Source organism: Delphinapterus leucas, chromosome 16 (genome assembly GCF_059928025.1).
Source record: "Delphinapterus leucas isolate spDelLeu-1000000601 "Yukka" chromosome 16, BTC_Dleu_Yukka2, whole genome shotgun sequence".
Lineage (NCBI taxonomy): Eukaryota > Metazoa > Chordata > Mammalia > Artiodactyla > Monodontidae > Delphinapterus > Delphinapterus leucas.
The window spans coordinates 32,010,748-32,031,279 of record NC_143144.1 but is presented as its reverse complement, the minus strand read 5'-3'; the positions used below and the strand labels follow the sequence as shown (position 1 = coordinate 32,031,279).

The 20,532-nt window shown below is 44.8% G+C and overlaps 2 protein-coding genes across 7 annotated transcripts in view; one reads left to right on the top strand and one right to left on the bottom strand.

The window, feature by feature from the left end:
* Positions 1 to 13,663, bottom strand: part of RPS24 (ribosomal protein S24) — a 77,474-nt gene extending 63,811 nt beyond the window's left edge. Inside the window, exons 1-6 of one of the 3 annotated variants that reach the window (XM_022590981.2) lie at positions 13,587 to 13,652; positions 11,980 to 12,045; positions 11,681 to 11,890; positions 10,018 to 10,128; positions 7,570 to 7,591; positions 7,121 to 7,207 (exon numbers count right to left, since the gene is read on the bottom strand). In XM_022590981.2, coding sequence (XP_022446689.1) covers positions 7,589 to 7,591; positions 10,018 to 10,128; positions 11,681 to 11,890; positions 11,980 to 12,045; positions 13,587 to 13,589 — 393 coding nt within the window. In that variant the 5' untranslated portion in view covers positions 13,590 to 13,652 and the 3' untranslated portion in view covers positions 7,121 to 7,207; positions 7,570 to 7,588. Of the gene's footprint in view, positions 1 to 7,120; positions 7,208 to 7,569; positions 7,592 to 10,017; positions 10,129 to 11,680; positions 11,891 to 11,979; positions 12,046 to 13,586 lie in introns of those variants that run through there. The other 2 variants (XM_022590979.2, XM_089897756.1) reach the window with 2 other exon arrangements.
* A 1,524-nt stretch (positions 13,664 to 15,187) lies between these two features.
* The window catches only part of POLR3A (RNA polymerase III subunit A), a 55,992-nt gene continuing 50,647 nt past the window's right edge, over positions 15,188 to 20,532 (top strand). The window contains exons 1-5 of one of the 4 annotated variants that reach the window (XM_089897753.1): positions 15,188 to 15,606; positions 18,447 to 18,582; positions 18,850 to 18,987; positions 19,523 to 19,694; positions 19,828 to 19,982. In XM_089897753.1, the coding sequence (XP_089753879.1) occupies positions 15,563 to 15,606; positions 18,447 to 18,582; positions 18,850 to 18,987; positions 19,523 to 19,694; positions 19,828 to 19,982 (645 nt within the window). In that variant the 5' untranslated portion in view covers positions 15,188 to 15,562. Of the gene's footprint in view, positions 15,607 to 18,446; positions 18,583 to 18,849; positions 18,988 to 19,491; positions 19,695 to 19,827; positions 19,983 to 20,532 lie in introns of those variants that run through there. The other 3 variants (XM_089897755.1, XM_022590976.3, XM_089897754.1) reach the window with 3 other exon arrangements.

Here is a 20,532-nt window from a genome sequence, read left to right as displayed (position 1 = left end):
TGGCACACAGAAAACACTCAATAAATGTTAGCTATTCTGTATTACTTTTATTAGCAGTAGTAACAGCAGTACTACTATTTACTTGCCAGCTTCTTAAGGACAGAGACCACATCTCCCTCAGAGACACAGAATTCTCAGAGGCAGAAGGGACATGAGACTTTTTAGTCCAGTTTCCCTAACCTAGCTCATCAGTAGCATCACCTGGAAGCTGTTAAAACGTCAGATGCTTCGGTGCCACCCAGAACTAGTAACTCTAGAAACTGGGACAAGAGACATGGGCATTTGCATTTTTAACAAGCCCCCAGGTACCACGCTTGGGACCCATGCATCCAGCCCTTGTATCTCACCTAAACACAGGGAAATGGAGGCCCAGGAAAGGGAAGCCCCCTTGCCCATCCAGGGCCCCAGCCAGCTGTCAGCTGACTAGGGATCAGAAACCAGGTCTCCCGATTCCCAGTCTAGTCCTTTTCCCACTAAGCTAGACTGCTTGGATGCCATCTCAACAACCCCTAACCTCCTGCACAAATCCCCTCTCCAACGTACACGAGCAGTCCAAGGGCTTAAGTACCCTCCATGCAAAGGAATTCACCATGACAAAGACAGTCAATCCACTGCTGAATATCTTATCTCTAAAGTTTTCTTTTATTCAACCAAAATACTGAACAAAATACATCCTTATCCCAGCATACAAGGTTCCTCCCTGACCTGTTCCCTGCTGACCCCTCCAGCCTCATTTCCCACCAGAACCTCATTTGTCCCTAACTCCCAACCAGACCGTGGACACAGTTGTTCTGGGGGGTCTCACTTCCACAGTGTCTAGCATACAGGAAAGGGTGAGTGGAAGGGGAAGGACAAATGAAATTGAGGTGTCTTTACTCCCTAGGCTCACACTATAGGGCTCCAAAACTCAGGAAAGCCTCTGCTTTGCCAGCATAAATAAATCAGGGGTCACTGATGAAAGAAATTAAAGATGATACAAACAGATGGAGAGATATACCATGTTCTTGGACTAGAAGAATCAACATTGTGAAAATGACTATACTACCCAAAGCAATCCCTATCAAACTACCAATGGCATTTTTCACAGAACTAGAACAAAAAACTTCACAATTTATATAGAAACACAAAAGACTGAACAGCCAAAGCAATCTGAAGAAAAACAGACCTGGAGGAATCAAACTCCCTGACTTCAAACTATACTACAAAGCTACAGTAATCAAGGCAGTATGATACAGGCACAAAAACAGAAATACAGATCAATAGAACAGGATACAAAGCCCAGAGATAAACCCACACACATATGGTCAGCTTATCTTTGATAAAGGGGGCAAGAATATGCAATGGAGAAAGGCAGCCTCTTCAATAAGTGGTGCTGGGAAAACTGAACAGCTACATGTGAAAGAATGAAATTAGAACACTCCCTAACACCATACACAAAAATAAACTCAAAATGGATTAAAGACCGAAATGTAAGGCCAGACACTATCAAACTCTTAGAGGAAAACACAGGCACAACACTATGACATAAATCACAGCAAGATCCTTTTTGACCCACCTCCTAGAGAAATGGAAATAAAAATAAACAAATGGGAACTAATGAAACTTAAAAGCTTTTGCACAGCAAAGGAAACCATAAACAAGATGAAGAGACAACCCTTAGAATGGGAGAAAATATTTGCAAACAAAGCAACAAACAAAGGATTAATCTCCAAAATATATGAACAGCTCATGCAGCTCAATATCAAAACAACCAACCAAATTCAAAAATGGGCAGAAGACCTAAACATACATTTCTCCAAAGAAGATATACAGATTGCCAACAAACACATGAAAGGATGCTCAACATCACTAATCATTAGAGAAATGCAAATCAAACCTACAATGAGGGGCTTCCCTGGTGGCACAGTGGTTAAGAATCCGCCTGCCAATGCAGGCAACACAGGTTCAAGCCCTGGTCCAAGAAGATCCCACATGCCGCGGAGCAGCTAAGCCTGCGCACAACTACTGAGCCTGTGCTCTAGAGCCCGCAAGCCACAACTACTGAGCCCACACGCCACAACTACCAAAGCCCATGCACCTAGAGCCCGTGCTCCATAACAAGAGAAGCCACCGCAATGGGAAGACCATACACCACGAGAGTAGCCCCCACTCACTTCAACTAGAGAAAGCCCATATGCAGTAATGAAGAACCAATGCAGCCAAAAATAAATAATTAAAAAAAAAAAAAAAAAACTACAATGAGGATCACCTCACACCGGTTGGAACCAATGATATGATTAATACTTTTTCTTATAATCTTTAGGAAAATTTGAAACAATTTAGTCCTCAGAGTTACAGATTATCCCTCATTCTTTCTGTGTCCTGTTAAAAAGTACAGTTCTGTATTTCAGTAAGAATTCTGAGATCCCAAATAATATTATTTAAAAAAAAAAAATTCTACAAACAATAAGTGCTGGAGAAGGTGTGGAGAAAAGGGAACCCTCTTGCACTGTTGGTGGAAATGTAAATTGATACAGCCACTGTGGAGAACAGTATGGAGGTTCGTTATAAAACTGAAAATAGAACTACCATATGACCCAGAAATCCCACTACTGGGCATACACCCTGAGAAAACCGTAACGAGTCATAGGGGCTCCCCTGGTGGCGCAGTGGTTGAGGGTAAGCCTGCTGATGCAGGGGACACGGGTTCGTGCCCCGGTCCGGGAATATCCCACATGCCGCGGAGCGGCTAGGCCCGTGAGCCATGGCCGCTGAGCCTGCGAGTCCGGAGCCTGTACTCCGCAACGGGAGAGGCCACAACAGTGACAGGCCCACGTACTGCAAAAAAAAAAAAAAAAAAAAACTCATGTACCACAATGTTCATTGCAGCTCTATTTACAATAGCCAGGACATGGAAGCAACCTAAGTGTCCATCGACAGATGAATGGATAAAGATGTGGCACATATATACAATGGAATATTACTCAGCCATAAAAAGAAACAAAATTGAGTTATTTGTAGTGAGGTGGATGGACCTAGAGTCTGTCATACAGAGTGAAGTAAGTCAGAAAGAGAAAAACAAACACCGTATGCTAACACATGTATATGGAATCTTAAAGAAAAGAAAAGAAGGTTCTGAAGAACCTAGGGGCAGGACAGGAATAAAGACACAGACAGAGAATGGACTTGAGGACACAGGGAGGGGGAAGGGTAAGCTGGGACGAAGTGAGAGAGTGGCATGGACATATATACACTACCAAATGTAAAATCGATAGCTAGTGAGAAGCAGCTGTATTGCACAGGGAGATCAGCTCGGTGCTTTGTGACCACCTGGAGGGGGGATAGGGAGGGTGGAAGGGAGACGCGAGAGGGAGGGGATATGGGGATATATGTATACAAATAGCTGATTCACTTTGTTATACAGCAGAAACACACCATTGTAAAGCAATTATACTCCAATAAAGATGTTAAAAAATCAATCAATCAATCGTCACACCTCTGTGCTCTTGCAGCCAACCTGAAGTCTATTTTTGAAATAGAATTTCTCTTACCAGAAATGCTTTGGGCAACACTCTGCTGGAAGCCACCAGTCACCACAGCGCCTTGCACCTCACTGAGGATGACAAAGCCTACCTGCACTCTGCTCCCACACTCTCCCACCTCATCTCCACTCTTCCCCTGCAGGATGACTGGTGCATCTCCATGTGATCCTTCTCTATTTTCATAGCCCCAGTGAGACACCTGCTCCCGTGTGCCCAGATCAGATCACATTTTACCCCAGTTAGTGTTACTCTTGGAAGACTTTCTCACCTCTGGATTCCCACCACCTAACTTAACATAATTACAGTCTGCTGCTTCATGGTAAGGAGCAGAAACCAGGCCATGAGACCCCGGACAAGGTGCTTAAGCCCCTCTGAGCATTGGGGGCAGGGACAGCTTCTTCACCCATCTCCCGAGCTACCAGAACAGGGACTAGTGCGCACAGCAGGTTCAGTAAATGGGGAATTCAGGTGGTCATCTATGACTTGGTTCAGTAACACTACTGGCAACAGGCACCCTAACTCCAAGTAGTTAGACAAATACAGTACATAGTAGGTATAGTCTTCCACACCATTATACACCCTGTGGAAGAAAGCTGCTCAATTAACATTTAACAATGGGTAAATGCACAACAAAGACTGCAGTCAGACAACTGCATTCTAATCCCACCCCACTACTTAGTTGCTTAACTGCTCTAAACCCTCTCCAACATGGGTCCAATGAGGCCTGCCTCTTAGGATTATTGTACAGATTAAAGGAAGTAATTGTTTATACAGTAACTGCCTCAGCTATAAGAGTATGGTGTATTTGTCAAGATGCTACCTTTAAGGAGAGCCCAGAATAATCAAATTGCCATTCAACCTCTTCTTTGGAGGGAAGAGAACAGTTAAACGCTGGCTACCTGGGCACATGCAGCTACAAGTGGAACAAAGGGGTGCAGTTCTAAACTTCTCGCCAGACTCTTCCTTGCTACCCTCATGAAGCAACAGCCTCTCACAAGTGCCAAGTTGAGGGAAGGGATGTGCCCTCCCTGACTGTTGATGAGTCAAGTCAACTTTGCATTTTCACGGAGGCTCTTTCAAAGCCTGTTGACAACAGTATGATCTGGTTAATGTCAGGGCCGACAAAGTGCTGAATCTCCAATCCTAGAGTTCCATAGCACAACTGTGCACAACTGAACGCTAGTCCTTGCTTCCCGTCACACAGTTGCTCAGCACTTCAGTTTCCAAACTATTCGCACAGATGCTTTATCATGTGAGACTCAAAATAGCCTTGCGTCAGGTCAGCAGAGAAAGTACCCTTGGGGGCCCCAATTTAAAGAGAAGTTAACCCAATCAGGGGACCACGCAACTTGCCCAGACACCCAGCCGGACTAGATGGAAGTTAAGCGGCATGCAGAGGGGACACAAGACCAGAGGGCAGGTGGACAAGGGTGCAGGCTAGCTTGCAGGAGCAGAGGCCACCGGGGATGACAGAACACCTACCCTGAGGCACACAGCCCACCCTCTAACCTTGCCAACTGTCACCATGCAGGAAGGTGGGCCTGCTGTTGATTCTTCTGATAACTCAAGAGGCTAGGAATCTGGATCTTCATGTACGGTTTGTCCTATTTTGAAATGCTTTGCTTGTCCAACAAAGCTTACTGACAAGACTGCCAGTTCGTGACGTTTGTAATATCCTAGCCCAGGCAGTTCCCCTAGAAAAACAGGCTCAACCCGAGTTAATCATGATTCCCTTCAAAGAGACTACTGGCTGAATGACTGCAAACTTTGCCCTCCCCGAGCATATCCCAATGGAAAAGCCTACGGACCTTGTGACTTGGCTGCCAAACTTCACCTCATCAGGCTCCCTGCAGCTGTGCCCTGTCTTCACACCAACACCTAGTACCTCACTCTGAAAACCACCTCCTACCCTTCGGTTCTTGCTCCATTGCTTCTTTTAGCCCTGCTCCTGAACTTTGTGACCACAGGCCCCTGGGGTCACCCCCCCACCCCCGCCCACCATTGCTCGGCTTCATCTCCTGTCCTGTTCTGAGCCATCCCAAATATAACCTCTCCCAGCATCTTCTGCTTCTTGCCCCTACCTGCTGCTCACCAGCCCATCTCTGCACCTACACACCCTAGATCAGTCCTGGGGAACTGCATCTCCACCAGGCATGGATGATCTCTGGCCTCCACACACTGCTCATTTAAAAATGCCACTCACCTCAAATCCCTTAGGGATTCCACACCACCCATTAGCCATTTTGGTGGAAACAGAAGTGTGCAGACCTAAATCCCCCAATCCTCCAAACTCTTCCTATACAAGTAGACCATCTAATCTTATTTCCTGGTCCTATTAAGGGGGCACAAAGCAGATTCCCTAGCAAGGGAACCCACAAGGCCATGGTTTCCACAAACCCAAGTATGCAGCCTCAGCAGAGCCACAAACAGAACTACACCCACCCCGCCCTCTGCACCCTGGGCCAGCAGGTTCAGGCCCCTCACTTACCTGGTCACATCCCTGCCCTCCCAGGCTACAGCTCCTTCTTCAAGTCAAGGCCTCTCACCATGCTCTCTGCAAAATATCCAACCACTCCTTTCTGCAACCCTCACGTGCCTTCTGCTATCATGATTCTTGCTTTTTCCTGGTTCCCCTTTCAACCCAACCAGCCAAGCAGTCCTCTACTGCTTCCTGAGTTTTCTCTGAAGCTTTCCATCCACTGACACAGTTCTTAATAGCATTTATAAGCCTGACTCCTACATGGACCCACTTAAGGTAGAAACCAATCACACACCAGGGAAGAATGACATCCAAAACCCATGAACCATTAATGCCTCTTCTGTCCCCTCCCAAACACCCAAGCTCTCCTACTCATGTTTCTTATCCTCTCAAATGGCACCCCAACCCCCCAGCAACCTTCAAACAACCCCCTCCTCAAATTCCCCAACCCCACACAACTGACCAATAACCCACATTTCAGGTTCTCAGCCTTGACGCCTAAAAGAGCCAGTGTGAGAATAAGCATCTGGCAAAGAAAAAGTAGCACTAGATAACCCTCAATGCTTCATAAAACCCATGCACAATCAGATTTACCAAGCAATTACACATTACACACAAATATTCACCACTCTAGAGCCTTTTTCAAATTCCCCACCCACAATAAACCACTCATTTATCACATAAGCACAAGCCCGCAACAGACAAATAACAATTTTGACAGACCCTGTTTACTTCAGGATAAATGATGAGAATGTAATCTAGTAACTTAACTTCTATCAAGGCCAGCAAATTTTTTTCCGTAACAAAGACTAAGTGGGGTTCTAGTAAAACCAAAAAGGAATTCAGGTTTCAAGAGTCTCTTTCAGAGACTGACCAACTATAATACCAAGTATTAACATGAGCACACCAGACTGGCCCTACATGCTCCCACGCCACCAATACTCTACACCCTGACATCTCTGTGCCATTAAAGGGAAGGACAAACACCACCCCAACATAGCAAGTTTTCACTGAATGCTTAATGGAACATGTGAACTTGGGCAGCACTCTAAATCTGTTAAACAGCAAACCAATTTTACAGCACTCCCAGTAAACTTCAAATATATTCCAAACAACCAGATATGTAAAAAGTCTTAGTTTATTAACTCTCTCATGAAAAATCTGCACAATCACCACAGACACAGTCACTGCAGAGTCTTTATTCCTTCTGTGAATTAAAGAAAAAGAAAAATTTAGTTAGCAACTGCCTTTAAAAATTAAAGTTCAAAGTCTTCAACAAACCCCAAAATTAATGACACTCATGCAGAACGAACATTAGTAACCTAGACCATATTAAGTTTGTGTGATCTTAAAACAATGTAAGCATCAAGATATAAAACTCACAAACATTCAAGTTAGGGATGAGACAAAAAACAAGTTTTGACAACAAAACCATGTCACTGCTAGTTTTTAAGGGGCACAACTCTTGAGAGCATTTGTAAATATACTTCTAAATCATTTCACATGCTCTGTTTTTAATGACTGTCAACCAAGGAGTCTAGCAATCTAAACGAAAAGCTTGAATTATACCTGTTGTCCAATCTCCAGCTCACTGAATCAGTGGCAGGGAAGGGGGAAAGGAGGAAGAGGGAAAAGAAACATTTCATTAATAGTCCCTTTTCAAACTCCTAAATAATCTGCATGCAATCAGATACCTTAATGACTATTTTGTTCTTTGCAGTTGTATAAAGAGCACTCCCTAGACACACTCACTGATTTTATTCCACCCAATTTTGAGAACAGCCTGCCTGATTACTATGGTTCGTAGGCTGCCACTGCCTACTTACACATGAAGGCGCCTCTGCTTTGCTCAGCAACACCGTGCTGGGCACGCTAGCACCATCAACAGACCTGAGAATCATCGCAGACTGAAGTCTAATTTAACCACAAGGGGAGAGCTCTAAATGATCAAGCAAGTCTTTTAAAACCTGTCTCAGTTCAGTACTTTAAAAGCCACCATTCACAATCAACACAAGTAGTGTGAATTAGTATTTAAAAAGGCAGAACTCAGCTGATGTAAAAAAAATTCAATTGCTCTTCAAACATGAGACTATTCCGTAATTTAAAACAACTCTATTATACCCGAAAGGTGCAACTCCAGCGTCTGGATTCCAACATCTAAGTTCAAAGGACATTACTATGCCTTTTTTTATTTGAGCCAAAGAATACACGTGCTCATGTATGCATTCCTTTTCCAGCCGCTTTTCAGAGCAGTGCTAGTGAAATGCACTAGTGCAACCTGAAGCAGGAATAGTGATAGCTCAGGTCCCCACAGGGCTAAAGTCTGCACGTCACCGCTGAGCACTAACACACGTGACTCAAAGGCTGAATGAAGAAAACAGCGTGTAAAAAAGTTCTTCAGATCTAGATCAGAACACAAATATTGACTGTTTTTCAACTTCTGGAACTTCTGTCAACAAGTATACTAAGCCTCACAAAGAGGGAGCAGTTATTCTAACTAAGCAGCAAGCAGTTCCTCTGGCAGTCCATTACAACTCCATGGCACCCGGAAGTCAATGGGATTACAGCCCAGAGCAGGCACACCACGTTTACTGCCTGGTCTGGCGGGGAGTCACGGTGAGAGGAAGCATGTCGGTGAGAGGAAGCATGTCAAGCGGTGACCACCACTGTTTCAAAACCTTACTAGTCCCAACCCACTCTCAGCCCACTTTACATGTTACTGGTTTAGGCTGCTCAGATGTGCAAAAGTATTTAAGTACCTATGGGAAAAGCGTATTTATCAAAGGCTTTGATGTGAATATTCAATTATCTTGGGAATTTTTCAATAAAAAAAAAGGGCCTCAGGTGGAAAGCTGGAGATCAACTAATAAAAAGCAATGGGACAGTAAAGGAGACAGTAAAAGGCAGCTTTCGGTGTGTGCTCCCGGGACAGAGGCTTTGCCAGATTTTCCGGACCAGTTTATCACCAAAGCTGCCAGAGAATCGACCAATCTCCAGAGTCCCCAAGGGAAAGACTGCTCATGACTGGATGAGTGAATCCTTCCCAAGCCCTGTGTTAAGTAAAGCCATTTCCTGGGTATGTGGTACTCTGGAACACAGCATTTCCCAAGTGCCAGTTAAAAGCGGCTACCTTCCTCCACTGGGGCACTTCACAACTTAACATGCATTTTTGAGTTTCCAAAATAAACGTCATTTAAAGTTTTTCTCCTTTGCCCACAATATACTATTTTAAACCGTAGCAGTAGTGTTATAATAGACTATACTACAAAACTCTCTTCCGAAAGCCAACATGCAAAGCATCAAAGCAAACTTAGTGAAGGTGATGCATCCCCACACCGTGCTCACAATCTCAGTACCTGCTAGACACTTCATTTCTGATGAACAAGAATTCCAAGAAAGTAGAGGAAAATGGCAAAAAAAAAAAAAAAGTTCACAGAACACTTGATTATTTGTTAATTTAACAACCCAACACCTTAATTCCATTCAACTACTTACAATTAGCTAGCAAAGCTGGTAAAAAGCTCATCATTAAAATCACTTAAGTCCTGACTAACTGGAGAAGAAAGCAATGGAGAACTGTGCTACCTCTCCAGTATGCCAGGAAAACATGGGCCACATTGATTCAGCTGCTTCTTCAATCAGTTGTCAATTTTAAGAAAATAAGTCTTGGGAAACTAGATCCGCTCCCCCTTTAACAATCTTTGTAATTAGCAGTAAAATGAAAACTTTCCTGATAGGACTTGCAAGGCACCCACCAGGATCACTCTACCGATCACTGAACCGATGTGGCCCCATGTTGTGCTAATCTGTGAGCTAACAAGGGGTGGGCAAAGCTACTCTACTGAGGTGTTAAGATACTACATTACGTGGCTTCTCAAAACAGGTTACCTTCTGTAATCCAGAAGAAGTCGGAAAAGAAGAAACATTAAGAAAGGTTATTAAGAAAACAAAACCCCACCTTTCTACAAACTAAAAACCTGGAATTGACATTTCTGTATTTCCCTTGATAAACTATACCTTTTTGCCAGCACCAACATTGGCCTTTGCAGTCCCCCTGACTTTCTTCATTCTGTTCTTGCGTTCCTTTCGCTGTTTTCTCGAGGTCTTTTTCTTCTCATACAGGCCATGCTGAAAAAGAAAGGAATATATATACGTATACACGTAGGTGACTTGCAAACATCAACATCGTTACATACTAATCCTGTAGGGAAAGTGACCAGGCTGGAGCTCAAGAAATACAGCTTCAGAAGTCAAAACTCTTCAAGTACATTTAACAATACTTGTTTGTGCTAGAACAGAAACGGTCATTAAATTGAGATAGCACGAACAGAAAACAGCACAGGAAAAGTGTGCACTCAACGCTCCGTGCATGGTGTTATGGTTCGGAGCCTACAGTTCGCTAGGTCTCCACATTTTCAGGGTCTCTTCCATTTCAACTCCCTGTTTCCTACTCATAGCTGACAGAGGAATCTTTCCCGAGAACTCTACACCCTCCACGGAGACAGCATCCAGCTACTCATCTTCACTCTGCCCACTTCTGCATTTGCTCTTCCTACTGCCTACAGGAATGCTCCCCTATCTCTACAAGGAACTCGGCTTCACTTCACCTCAGCCAGGTCTCCCAGACCACCCAATTAAAAGAGTGCAGGGCTTCCCTGGTGGCGCAGTGGTTGAGAGTCCGCCTGCCGATGCAGGGGACACAGGCTCATGCCCTGGTCCAGGAAGCTCCCACATGCCGCGGAGCGGCTGGGCCCATGAGCCATGGCCGCTGAGCCTGCGCGTCCGGAGCCTGTGCTCCACAACAGGAGAGGCCACAACAGTGAGAGGCCCATGTACCGCAAAAAAAAAAAAAAAAAAAAGAGGAGTGCAGCATCTATCTACCACATACCTATTCAATGGAAAGATTTTACCTAATAGCAAGGAGGAAAAAAAGTTAAAAGGGGGCAGACACAAGAACTATTTCAAAGTAACAATTCATTTGCTCATTCACAATTTAGTATATAAGCTAGGGAGTTTGCCCAGTCTACTGCTGTACAGTTGAGCCCTGAACAACTGCACAAATATGGGTGCCAACCCTCAACACAGTTGAATATCTGATTATACCTTATAGCTGGCCCTCCACATCCACACCTCCCTTCGCATCTGTGCAGTCAACCAAACTCGGATCGCTGTAATACAGATTTTACTACTGAAAAAAATCTGCGTGTAAGTGGACCTTCATAATTCTAACCCGTGTTGTTCAACGGTCAACTGTAGGTCATTGTGTAGTGCTTGGTACTCAGGAAGTGATCCAAAAGCTTTCATGGCTCCTGGCAACCTATGAAGTTAAGCCCAAACTCAGATGTTTGGGAATAAAGATTTCACTTAATTTGGTGCCAACCTACCTTTCTAAACTCATCCCCCTACCTACTTCCAGTTCCTACCTCTAGGAGCACTGCTTTACCTGCTCTTCTAGACCCAGCTCAAATGTCACCTCCTCAAATCCTGCAGACACCATTCTGAACTCCTGTTCAGAACTATCTGTGCATTTATCAAAGAACCTTTTCTCTCAACCCCTTAAAGAGTTCTTTAGTATGTTGTCCCCCTGCAGACTGCTTGCTTTTGCTCACTCCACTGCACGCACAACACAACGTTACTGAAAAAATGTCTTTAGCAGCTGTTGAACAGAGAGGACACCTACTCTTGCAAGCCTGTGTTTGGGCTCATTCTTCTTTGCGTAATCCAAGGAATCGTAAATCATGCCAAAGCCAGTTGTCTTGCCACCACCAAAATGGGTTCGGAATCCGAACACAAAGATGACATCTGGTGTGGTCTTGTACATTTTGGCTAGTTTTTCCCGAATTTCTGTCTTAGGTACCGTTGCCTTCCCAGGATGAAGGACATCGATGACCTAAAAAGATTACCAAGTTTAGTGTTTATTATAATGAAGTACATCTTCGAAACTGAGTAGCCACCAACCTTCGGCGTACCCTTCCTTACCATCTGTTTCCGCTGAAGCAGTCGGTTGGTCATGAACTTCCTCGTGCGGATAGTTACCGTGTCGTTCTGGAAACATAACAACACTCGTTAGTAAAAACTATTCAACCTTTTCTTCACCCGCTGTGATTCTCCAAGAGCTAGGATTGCAATGTCCAAATCAGTAGACCCTGTGGCTATCCATCTGTGGGTAATTAATTAAAAACAAACAACATTTAAAATGCAATTCCTCAGCTGCAGGAACCACATTTCAAATATTCAGGAGTCACACGGGTTAGTGGCAAAAAAGCTTCAATAAAAGAAAAAAAACGCACAAATTCCCATCTCCTCCTAACCCACTTAGCACAGTGCCTAACCCACAGGTCACCCCATCACAAAAACAGCATCAAGAAAACACTCAACAGCCACATTCTGAATCTGTCAGGATTTTAAGTCTGGAAACGCCTTACTTCACTTCATTACAGAAATCACTCTGCAACAAGGTTTCTCAAACCTCTGGTATTTTGGTCCAGCTACTTCTGTGCTGTGGGGACTGTCCAGTGCATTTTAGACTGTGGAGCAGCATCTTTAACCTCTAACCACTTGATGCCGGTAGCACCTGCGCTTCCCAGTTGTGACCAAGAATGTATCCAGATTTTGTCAACTGTCCCCTCAGAGGCAAAAAAAACACCCCCAGTTAAAGCCTACTTCTCTGGAGTAAAGCTGTCACTCTATAAATGTTATTGTCACGGCACCCTGTTTATTGCATCCTGCACAGATGTGACAAGCATTGCACCACCTCCTTGTAAACTACCCTTCTTGAATGACCAACGCTACACCCCACAAAAAAAACTGTACCCCCTTCTAAATGGCCCCGTTGCTCTTTTACACTATGAGTGACTACCAAGAAATGTGGGCATTCAGCGTGCTTACACTGACTAAAATAATTCACCAAAAAAAAAAGCTCTCATAGTAGATTGACTAATTTTCGACTGCAGTCTGAAAAACCACACCACACTAAGTTCACTTCAACAATATTCAATTCTTGAAAGTAAGGGTCAAGGGAAAAAAAAAGCTCGCAGATAGAGTGGGGTTAAAAACAGGTGAACCTTCTAATGAGCTAATCATGACATGGCAAGCCTTAAAGTGGCTCCTCTTCCCGGGGCCTGTTTCCCCCCTGTGAAACAAGAGGATCCATTCGGCTGACAATATTCTAGCTTACACGTGGGAACGGTTTCAGTCGTCGCAACACGCCCGGGCACTGCCGACACCCTCTTCTCCTCCTGGGCTGCCTTCACCGGCGAACCGCCTACCCCAAATTAAGCGTTCAAGTGCGATGTGTCTCTCCTCACCCTACCCCACCCCACCCACTAGACTCCACGAAGCCGACAAACGCAGCAGCCGCTCCCGCGGTCCCCATTCCGAGGACTCCGAAGCCCGGCATGTCTGGGTCGACAGCGCAGCCCGGACTCCCCGCCGGCGGCTCCCCGGCCCTCGGCAACCGGCCTCCGTCAGACACGGCCAGGGAAGAGCAATCGGGCTTCGGGCGGCCGTAGTGCTAACGGCGGGACCAGGGGACGGAGGATGGCCCAGATACGCGTTGGATGATCCCTGGATCCGCAAAGACTCACCATAACGGCGGCTGATCTTCAAGCAGCCAGGAAGGAAAAGAGAACTATCTTCCGCCGGCCAATCATATCAACGCTCACGGAAGGACCCCGGGAGACGCCGGCGTGGGGGCGTGGCCAGGCCGCGAGGCCGACCGCGCTAATGCCTGATTGAAAGTGTATAAGACCTGGTTTCTTCGCTCTTTCGCCACACCCCCGGAACGTGAACGGCCAGTCCGGGGGGGGAACAGTTTGGGCCGACCAGGTTTACGCAAGCACGTGTTCCACTTCAATTCATTATCTTGAACCGTCTCTACTTAAAATTCCGGTAAACCGGATTAAAGTTAATTCCCCTCTAACCGCGTCAGAGGTTGGTAAAGCTCGAAGGCGTCCTTGGAGGTCCTCTCGACCAGCCTCCTCATTTTACTGCTAGGGAAACTACAGAAACCCGGACTCAAACTTTTATTTCAAGTACGCAAAACTGACCGTTTTAATTTATTGCTATTTAATTAATTTATTTTTTCTGAGCTTAGAGAATCTGATTTTCTAATTAAAAATAAAAAATTCTTTATCTTTTTCTGAAAAATCTTAATCCCCACAAAAGTGAGCTTTTAATAAGTATCTGCTTGATAGAGAAATTTGTTAGTTTACAGTGAGACATACGTGTAACAATAAAGAACATAAGCATGCAGGTTCAGAGACCGACAAATCAGGTTGCAGGCTTTTGAGAGCGCTGCTATGTGTCTGTTACTTTCTGAGTACTTTTACCCTTATTTTGCCATTTAACCTTCCCACCAACTCTAAGAATTAGGGTACATATTACTTGTCCCTTTTATAGATGGGGAAACTATGACAGCACGAGGTTAAGGAACTTTCCCAAGGTCGCTCAACTTTTAAGCAGTAGTGCCTAAACACCCATGGATACTGTGGTTCCAGAATCTTTGTTTTTAACTTCTAGATAATGAAAATCACTCACCAAATCTTCAAAGATATATTAACTGCTGAAATAGGAAAATCTGGTTTGCTTTGCTTTCTGTCTGTGACATATGTTTTACTAGTGGGGATCCATAAAGTCTGAAGACAGCATCCCTTAAAATTCAAAAGTGTTGAACCACTTTATTGGTTTCTGTTTAGAGTTTCTCACAAATAGTAAAGAAGTAAGTTTCAGGTTCTGTAGCCCTGAGTCCTATGGTGGAATGGTTTTCTCTCTAGTATCATGCGCTAAGATGTCACACTAGGATCACCTCCCACAGGGTGTGAGGTGTGAGATAAGAAATTTATTTCCTCAGTACGTGAATAATCGCTTCCTATTCTCCCTTCATCTTGTTTCCCTAGCTCAGCATGGCTCACTTTTCACACTAAACTCACAGATTTTCATCTTCTGTTTTTGTAATCAATAATATAAGTTTAATTCTTCTTCTTTTTCAAAATAACTTTGTGAACTGGAGGTGCATGCATGGCTGTGTTTTCTGCCCTGTTTACTTTCTTTCTAGATAATCTAGATGAAGTCCTCTGTTCCTTGGGCAGGTTCATTTTAGCCTCCACCTTTCCTTAAATAATTAGAGGCTCTTAATTAAGATGGTATTGATGTTGGTAAGACGATTTTCCATTGTATGCAATTTTTGGCTCTCTGGTTTTCTAAAAGTTTTGAGGCAGGGGGTTGTAGTTTCTTTGCAGGTGTCAGGTGACAAGAAGAAATGGACCGGAAACGGGACTTTGAAAACACCATGGAGGTTTCGGTACAGTTTCAAGGAGGTGCCGCCAGATGGCAGTGTAGAGAGAAGGCGAAAAGCGGCGTGTTCGGAGCCTCTCTTAACAGACAGAAGCGCCGGCGAGTAGCGGAAGTGGAGGCGGGCACGTGGGGCGAGCTACGGTGGCCGAAAAAATGCCGGGGATGTGTTAGCAACCAGTCAAGAATTAGTCCCGGGCGGGTGCTGTGAGCATCGTATTTCTAATCTAGCTCAAAGAGTCTCGAGGAGGGAGCCCCGGCAGCCGTCATCATGGTGAAGGAGCAGTTCCGGGAGACGGATGTGGCCAAGAAAATGTAAGATGGAGCAAAACTCCCCGAAGAGCAGAGAAATTAGGGGCAGAGGGGTCCGAGGTCAGGGAGGGGTCAGAGGTGAGGTCGGTTGGAAGGGAAGGGCCAGGAATCAGTGGGAGGTGTGGGCACAGCTCAGGAGTATCAGGTTAGATTAATGGATATTGATCGGGCAGAGGGTTTTCACGACCTGGGGAACCCAGGCCAGGGGTGGTTCCTTGGGCGGAGAAGGGGGAATGTGGTGGGAACCTGGGGGATGTGGTGGGAACTTTGGCGATCCGTGCACCATGGGCCGAAGCTCGAGTTCTCCTGAGGTGAGACGATGACGCCTTCCAGCGAATCTTTGGTCATTGAATGGGAGCAACCTGGGGCGGGGACTCATTTTGCTGCAGAGCACATGACACGGAGGTAGTATTTGCTGACCAAAAGAACGGAGTTGCCAGCTAGAAAGCTGTATCACAGGCAGATGGATAGCAGTCTCAGAAGTGAGGCTGTTATTCTGGACCTTCTTCAGAGCTCATTTAGTAGGCCACGACCTCTCCTTAGACCTTCCAGCAGAGAAACAAATCAGTCATTCTTGAAGCTGCTTAGTGAGGAGGGTACTGTGTTCTGGCCCCGAGGACAGACATGAAGATATGACATGAGTAAGACCTTACTGCCTAGTCTAGCTGGAGAAGGTAGACAAGTCAACGTTGGATAGGACAAGTGCGAGGACAAGGGTAGGCATAGGGGGTTCTGACAGCACAGGTGGGCAAGGGGTTCAGGCAGAACAGCCTTCTTCCAGGAGCTTACAGGAGGGAGAAAGTATAGTGATGAGAAGGAAGCAGATTTGAAGCTTTGTTTCAGAGCCATCTTGCAGGCAGTGAGGAATCTTTTTTTTTTCTTTAATTGAAGTATAGTTGATTTACAATGTTGTGTTAGTTTCAGGTGTACAGCACAGTGATTCAATTATATATATATATTCTCTTTTAGATTCTTTTCCCTTATTGGCTATTACAAAATGTTGAGTATAGTTCCCTGTGCTATACAGTAGGTTCTTGTTGGTTATCTATTTTATATATAGAATGTGTATACTTTAATCTCAAACTCCTAATTTATCCCTTCCCTCCCCCCTTTCCCTTTGGGAACCATAAGTTTGTTTTCCATGTCTGTGGGTCTATTTCTGTTTTGTTTTTTAAATATATTTATTTATTTATTTATTTTTGGCTGCATTGGGTCTTTGTTGCTGCACGAGGGCTTTCTCTAGTTGCGTCCAGCAGGGGCTACTCTGTTGCGGTGCACGGGCTTCTCATGTTGCGGAGCACGGGCTCAAGGTGCACAAGCTTCAGTAGTTGCAGCACGCGGCCTCAGTAGTTGTGGCTCACGGGCTCTGGAGCACAGGCTCAGTAGTTGTGGCGCACGGGCTTAGTTGCTCCGCGGCATGTGGGATCTTCCTGGGCCAGGGCTCAAACCTGTGTCCCCTGCATTGGCAGGTGGATTCTTAACCAATGCCCTACCAGGAAAGTCCTGTTTCTATTTGGTAAATAAGTTTATTTGTATCTTTTTTTTCCCCCACATATAAGCAGTATCATGTGATATTTGTCTTTCTCTGTCTGGCTTACTTCACTTAGGATAATATCTAGATCCATCCGTGTTGCTGCAAATGGCATTATTACTTTCTTTTTTATGGCTAGTATTTCACTGTGTGGGTGTGTTTGTGTATATATATATATATATATGCATATATCTGTATATATCTACAGCACATCTTTATCCTTCATCTGTTGATGGACATTTAGGTTGCTTCTATGTCTTGGCTATTGTAAATAGTGCTGCAATGAACATTGGGGTGCATGTAGCTTTTCAAGTTATAGTTTTCTCCGGATATATGCCCAGGAGTGGGATGGCAGGATCATATGTAGCTCTATTTTTACTTTTTAAAGGAACCTCCATACTGTTCTCTATAGTGGCTGTACCAATTTACATTCCCACCAACAGTGTAGGAGGGTTCCTTTTTCTCCACACCCTCTCCGGCATTTATTATTTGTAGACTTTTTGATGATGGCCATTCTCTCAGTTTGAGGGGTGTGAAATTGACAGGATTGGTAGGGATGGGTAAGGGAGAAATGAGATTGACACACAGAATTTCTTGGTTGGGCAATCTTACAGCTGGCTCCCTCTTATTCAGAATTCAGCGGAAATGTCAATTTTCCAGACTTTCTGGCCACACGACATGGTCTCCTCAGACTCTCCTCTACCGCTTCACGTCATTTTCCTTCCCTGCATCTATGCAGTTTTGTGTATCTATTTGTTTATTCTCCTTCTTGCCCTCCCTGAAATTGAGCCCCATGTTGGCAGGGAATTCCCTTTCTTATCTAATCTGTATCCTCAGCCCCTGAGGATGGTGCCTGGCACATCATACATAAACCCCCAGTTTTTTTTGGAAAATGAACAAGGAACAGATTTGGGCGAGAAAGTTCCGGGCTTTGTTTTAGATGTGCTGAGTTTGAGGTGCCTGTTAACTGTCCAGAAGAAGTATCTGTATGGTCTTCAGCTGAGCGGAGATAGCTGGCCTGCAGATAGAGATTAGACAGACCACTCAGAAAGAATGTGTAGAATGAAAAAAGTTTGAGGGTTGTAACCCTAGGTAGGGAGAGACGCCAATATTCAAGAGAAGGCAGTAGAAGAGACCACAAAAGAAACTTAAGAGGGAACGAGTCAGCAGGATGAAGTGACATTTAATAATGAGAGAGCAGAGCCTATAGGGAGTTGGAAGGGTAAGGTTGCTTATGGTGGGTCATATGCATAAATGCTATTTTTGGTAAGTGGTTTTGATGTAACTGTTCCCCTATCTCTTTCCATTCCAGAAGCCACATCTGTTTTGGAATGAAGTCAGCTGAGGAGATGCGCCAGCAGGCTCACATCCAGGTTGTGAGTAAGAACCTGTATAGCCAGGACAACAACCATGCCCCACTGCTATATGGGGTGCTTGACCACAGGATGGTAAGACCCCTGCCCTTCCTGGTTCCATGTGTTTTGACTTGCTGATGAAACTGGTGACTTACCAAAGAGGAAGAAGCAAGGGCTTCCTTCCACCTCCCCCATTCGCCTGCACCTCTCAGGGACTCCAGCCTCCTTTGGTCAGGCGGATGTGAATACCCTGCAGTTTCCCAGGTGATTGTGACTCTGAGTCCCCTGGTCACCTGTGAGGACTGGTCCCACTTTCCTGTCCACTGGTCTCCATTGATTATGGTGTGCTTTTATCCACAGGGTACGAGTGAGAAGGACCGTCCTTGTGAAACCTGTGGGAAGAACTTGGCTGACTGTCTGGGCCACTATGGGTACATTGACTTGGAATTGCCATGTTTTCATGTGGGGTACTTCCGAGCAGTCATAGGCATCTTACAGGTAAGCATGTATGTGTTCATCTCCAAGGTATAAACCTGGGAGTTACTGATCTAGGGACATTAGAGTGAGCTTGGGAATGATGAGTGGTGGGAGATACATGTAGAGAACATTTTTATACTAAAAACTATTTCATCTTGTAATAAGTTAAATTGCTTAAAAATTCTTTTTCCTTGGTTTTCCTTGAGTAGGTGGTAGATAGGCATTGTAAAAAATATTAGTAATTCAAGCAGTACAGAACAGCACAAAAAAGAAAAAATAGTTAACAAAAACGCCACCAGCTGGCTCTGACTATGGCCAGCATTCTGGTGAACATGGGCTGCCTTTGCGTGTCTTCATGTAGATCTGTACATTGTAGCTAAGTGTCCTGGGCAAGGGGGGGTGGTGGCTTTTTTAAAAAAGAAGAGACTTAGAAAAAAATCTGTTACTGGCCAAAGCTCAGGAGATCATATCAAAAAAGTTTGTTTTAAAGGAATTGAAAGAAAAGACTTTGTCATCCTCTCTTAGCCTTTTACCTGTTTTGTTTAATTTTAAAAAGATGATCTGTAAAACCTGCTGCCACATCATGCTGTCCCAGGAGGAGAAGAAGCAATTTCTGGATTATCTGAAGAGGCCCGGCCTGACTTACCTCCAGAAGCGAGGGCTGAAGAAGAAAATCTCTGATAAATGCCGGAAGAAGAACACGTGCCATCATTGTGGCGCCTTTAATGGTGAGTGGATGCACCTCTCATCTTTCATCGTGGTGGCAGTTTCTGTAACTGCATTTCCTAGACCGCAGCCTCAGGCCAGCCTAACCAAGAACCTGATTTTTCCAACCGTGGTAAAATAAATTAACTCTTACAGGTACTGTAAAGAAATGTGGGTTACTGAAGATAATCCATGAGAAATACAAGACCAACAAGAAAGTGGTGGATCCTATCGTGTCAAATTTCCTTCAGTCCTTCGAAACCGCCATCGAGCATAACAAAGAAGTAGAGCCTCTACTGGGGAGGGCACAGGTGAGCCTGGAATGCAAGCCTGCCTCCCTCTGCATGGAATGTCCTCTCCCTCCCCCTCTGGGTACACAGCTTCCTCCAGAATGAGAGGTCCCCCGGAGCTAGATCTCCGGGAGTACTCCACATGACAGGCATCCATCTGGCACTAAGTTCAATGTGCGTCAGCCTCGTAACTAACACGTTTTTAATTGTACGGATAACACACGTTACAATTTCATTGTAGAAGATTGTAAAATTACAGCTGTGTAGGGCATACACTGAGCGATCCTGTTTCTCACATGCAAAATGACATAGAAGAATTTGTAGGTACTTTACCTGGCACAAACTTAATTAGTAGAATTTTATGAAGTGTCTTGTTCTGAGTTTGATTAGCACTTAAGTCTCTTGGTACCTTCTAGAATTGATAGTATACCAAACTAAGAAATTAGTTGAGTGGCTGCTGAGTACCAAACTGTGAGACCTGCGGGGGAGTGTCAGGAACTGCAAGGCAGTGGGTCTGTGCTCAGGGATCCCACGGTTTAGATGTGTCGTAGGTCACTAATCTGTGAAAACA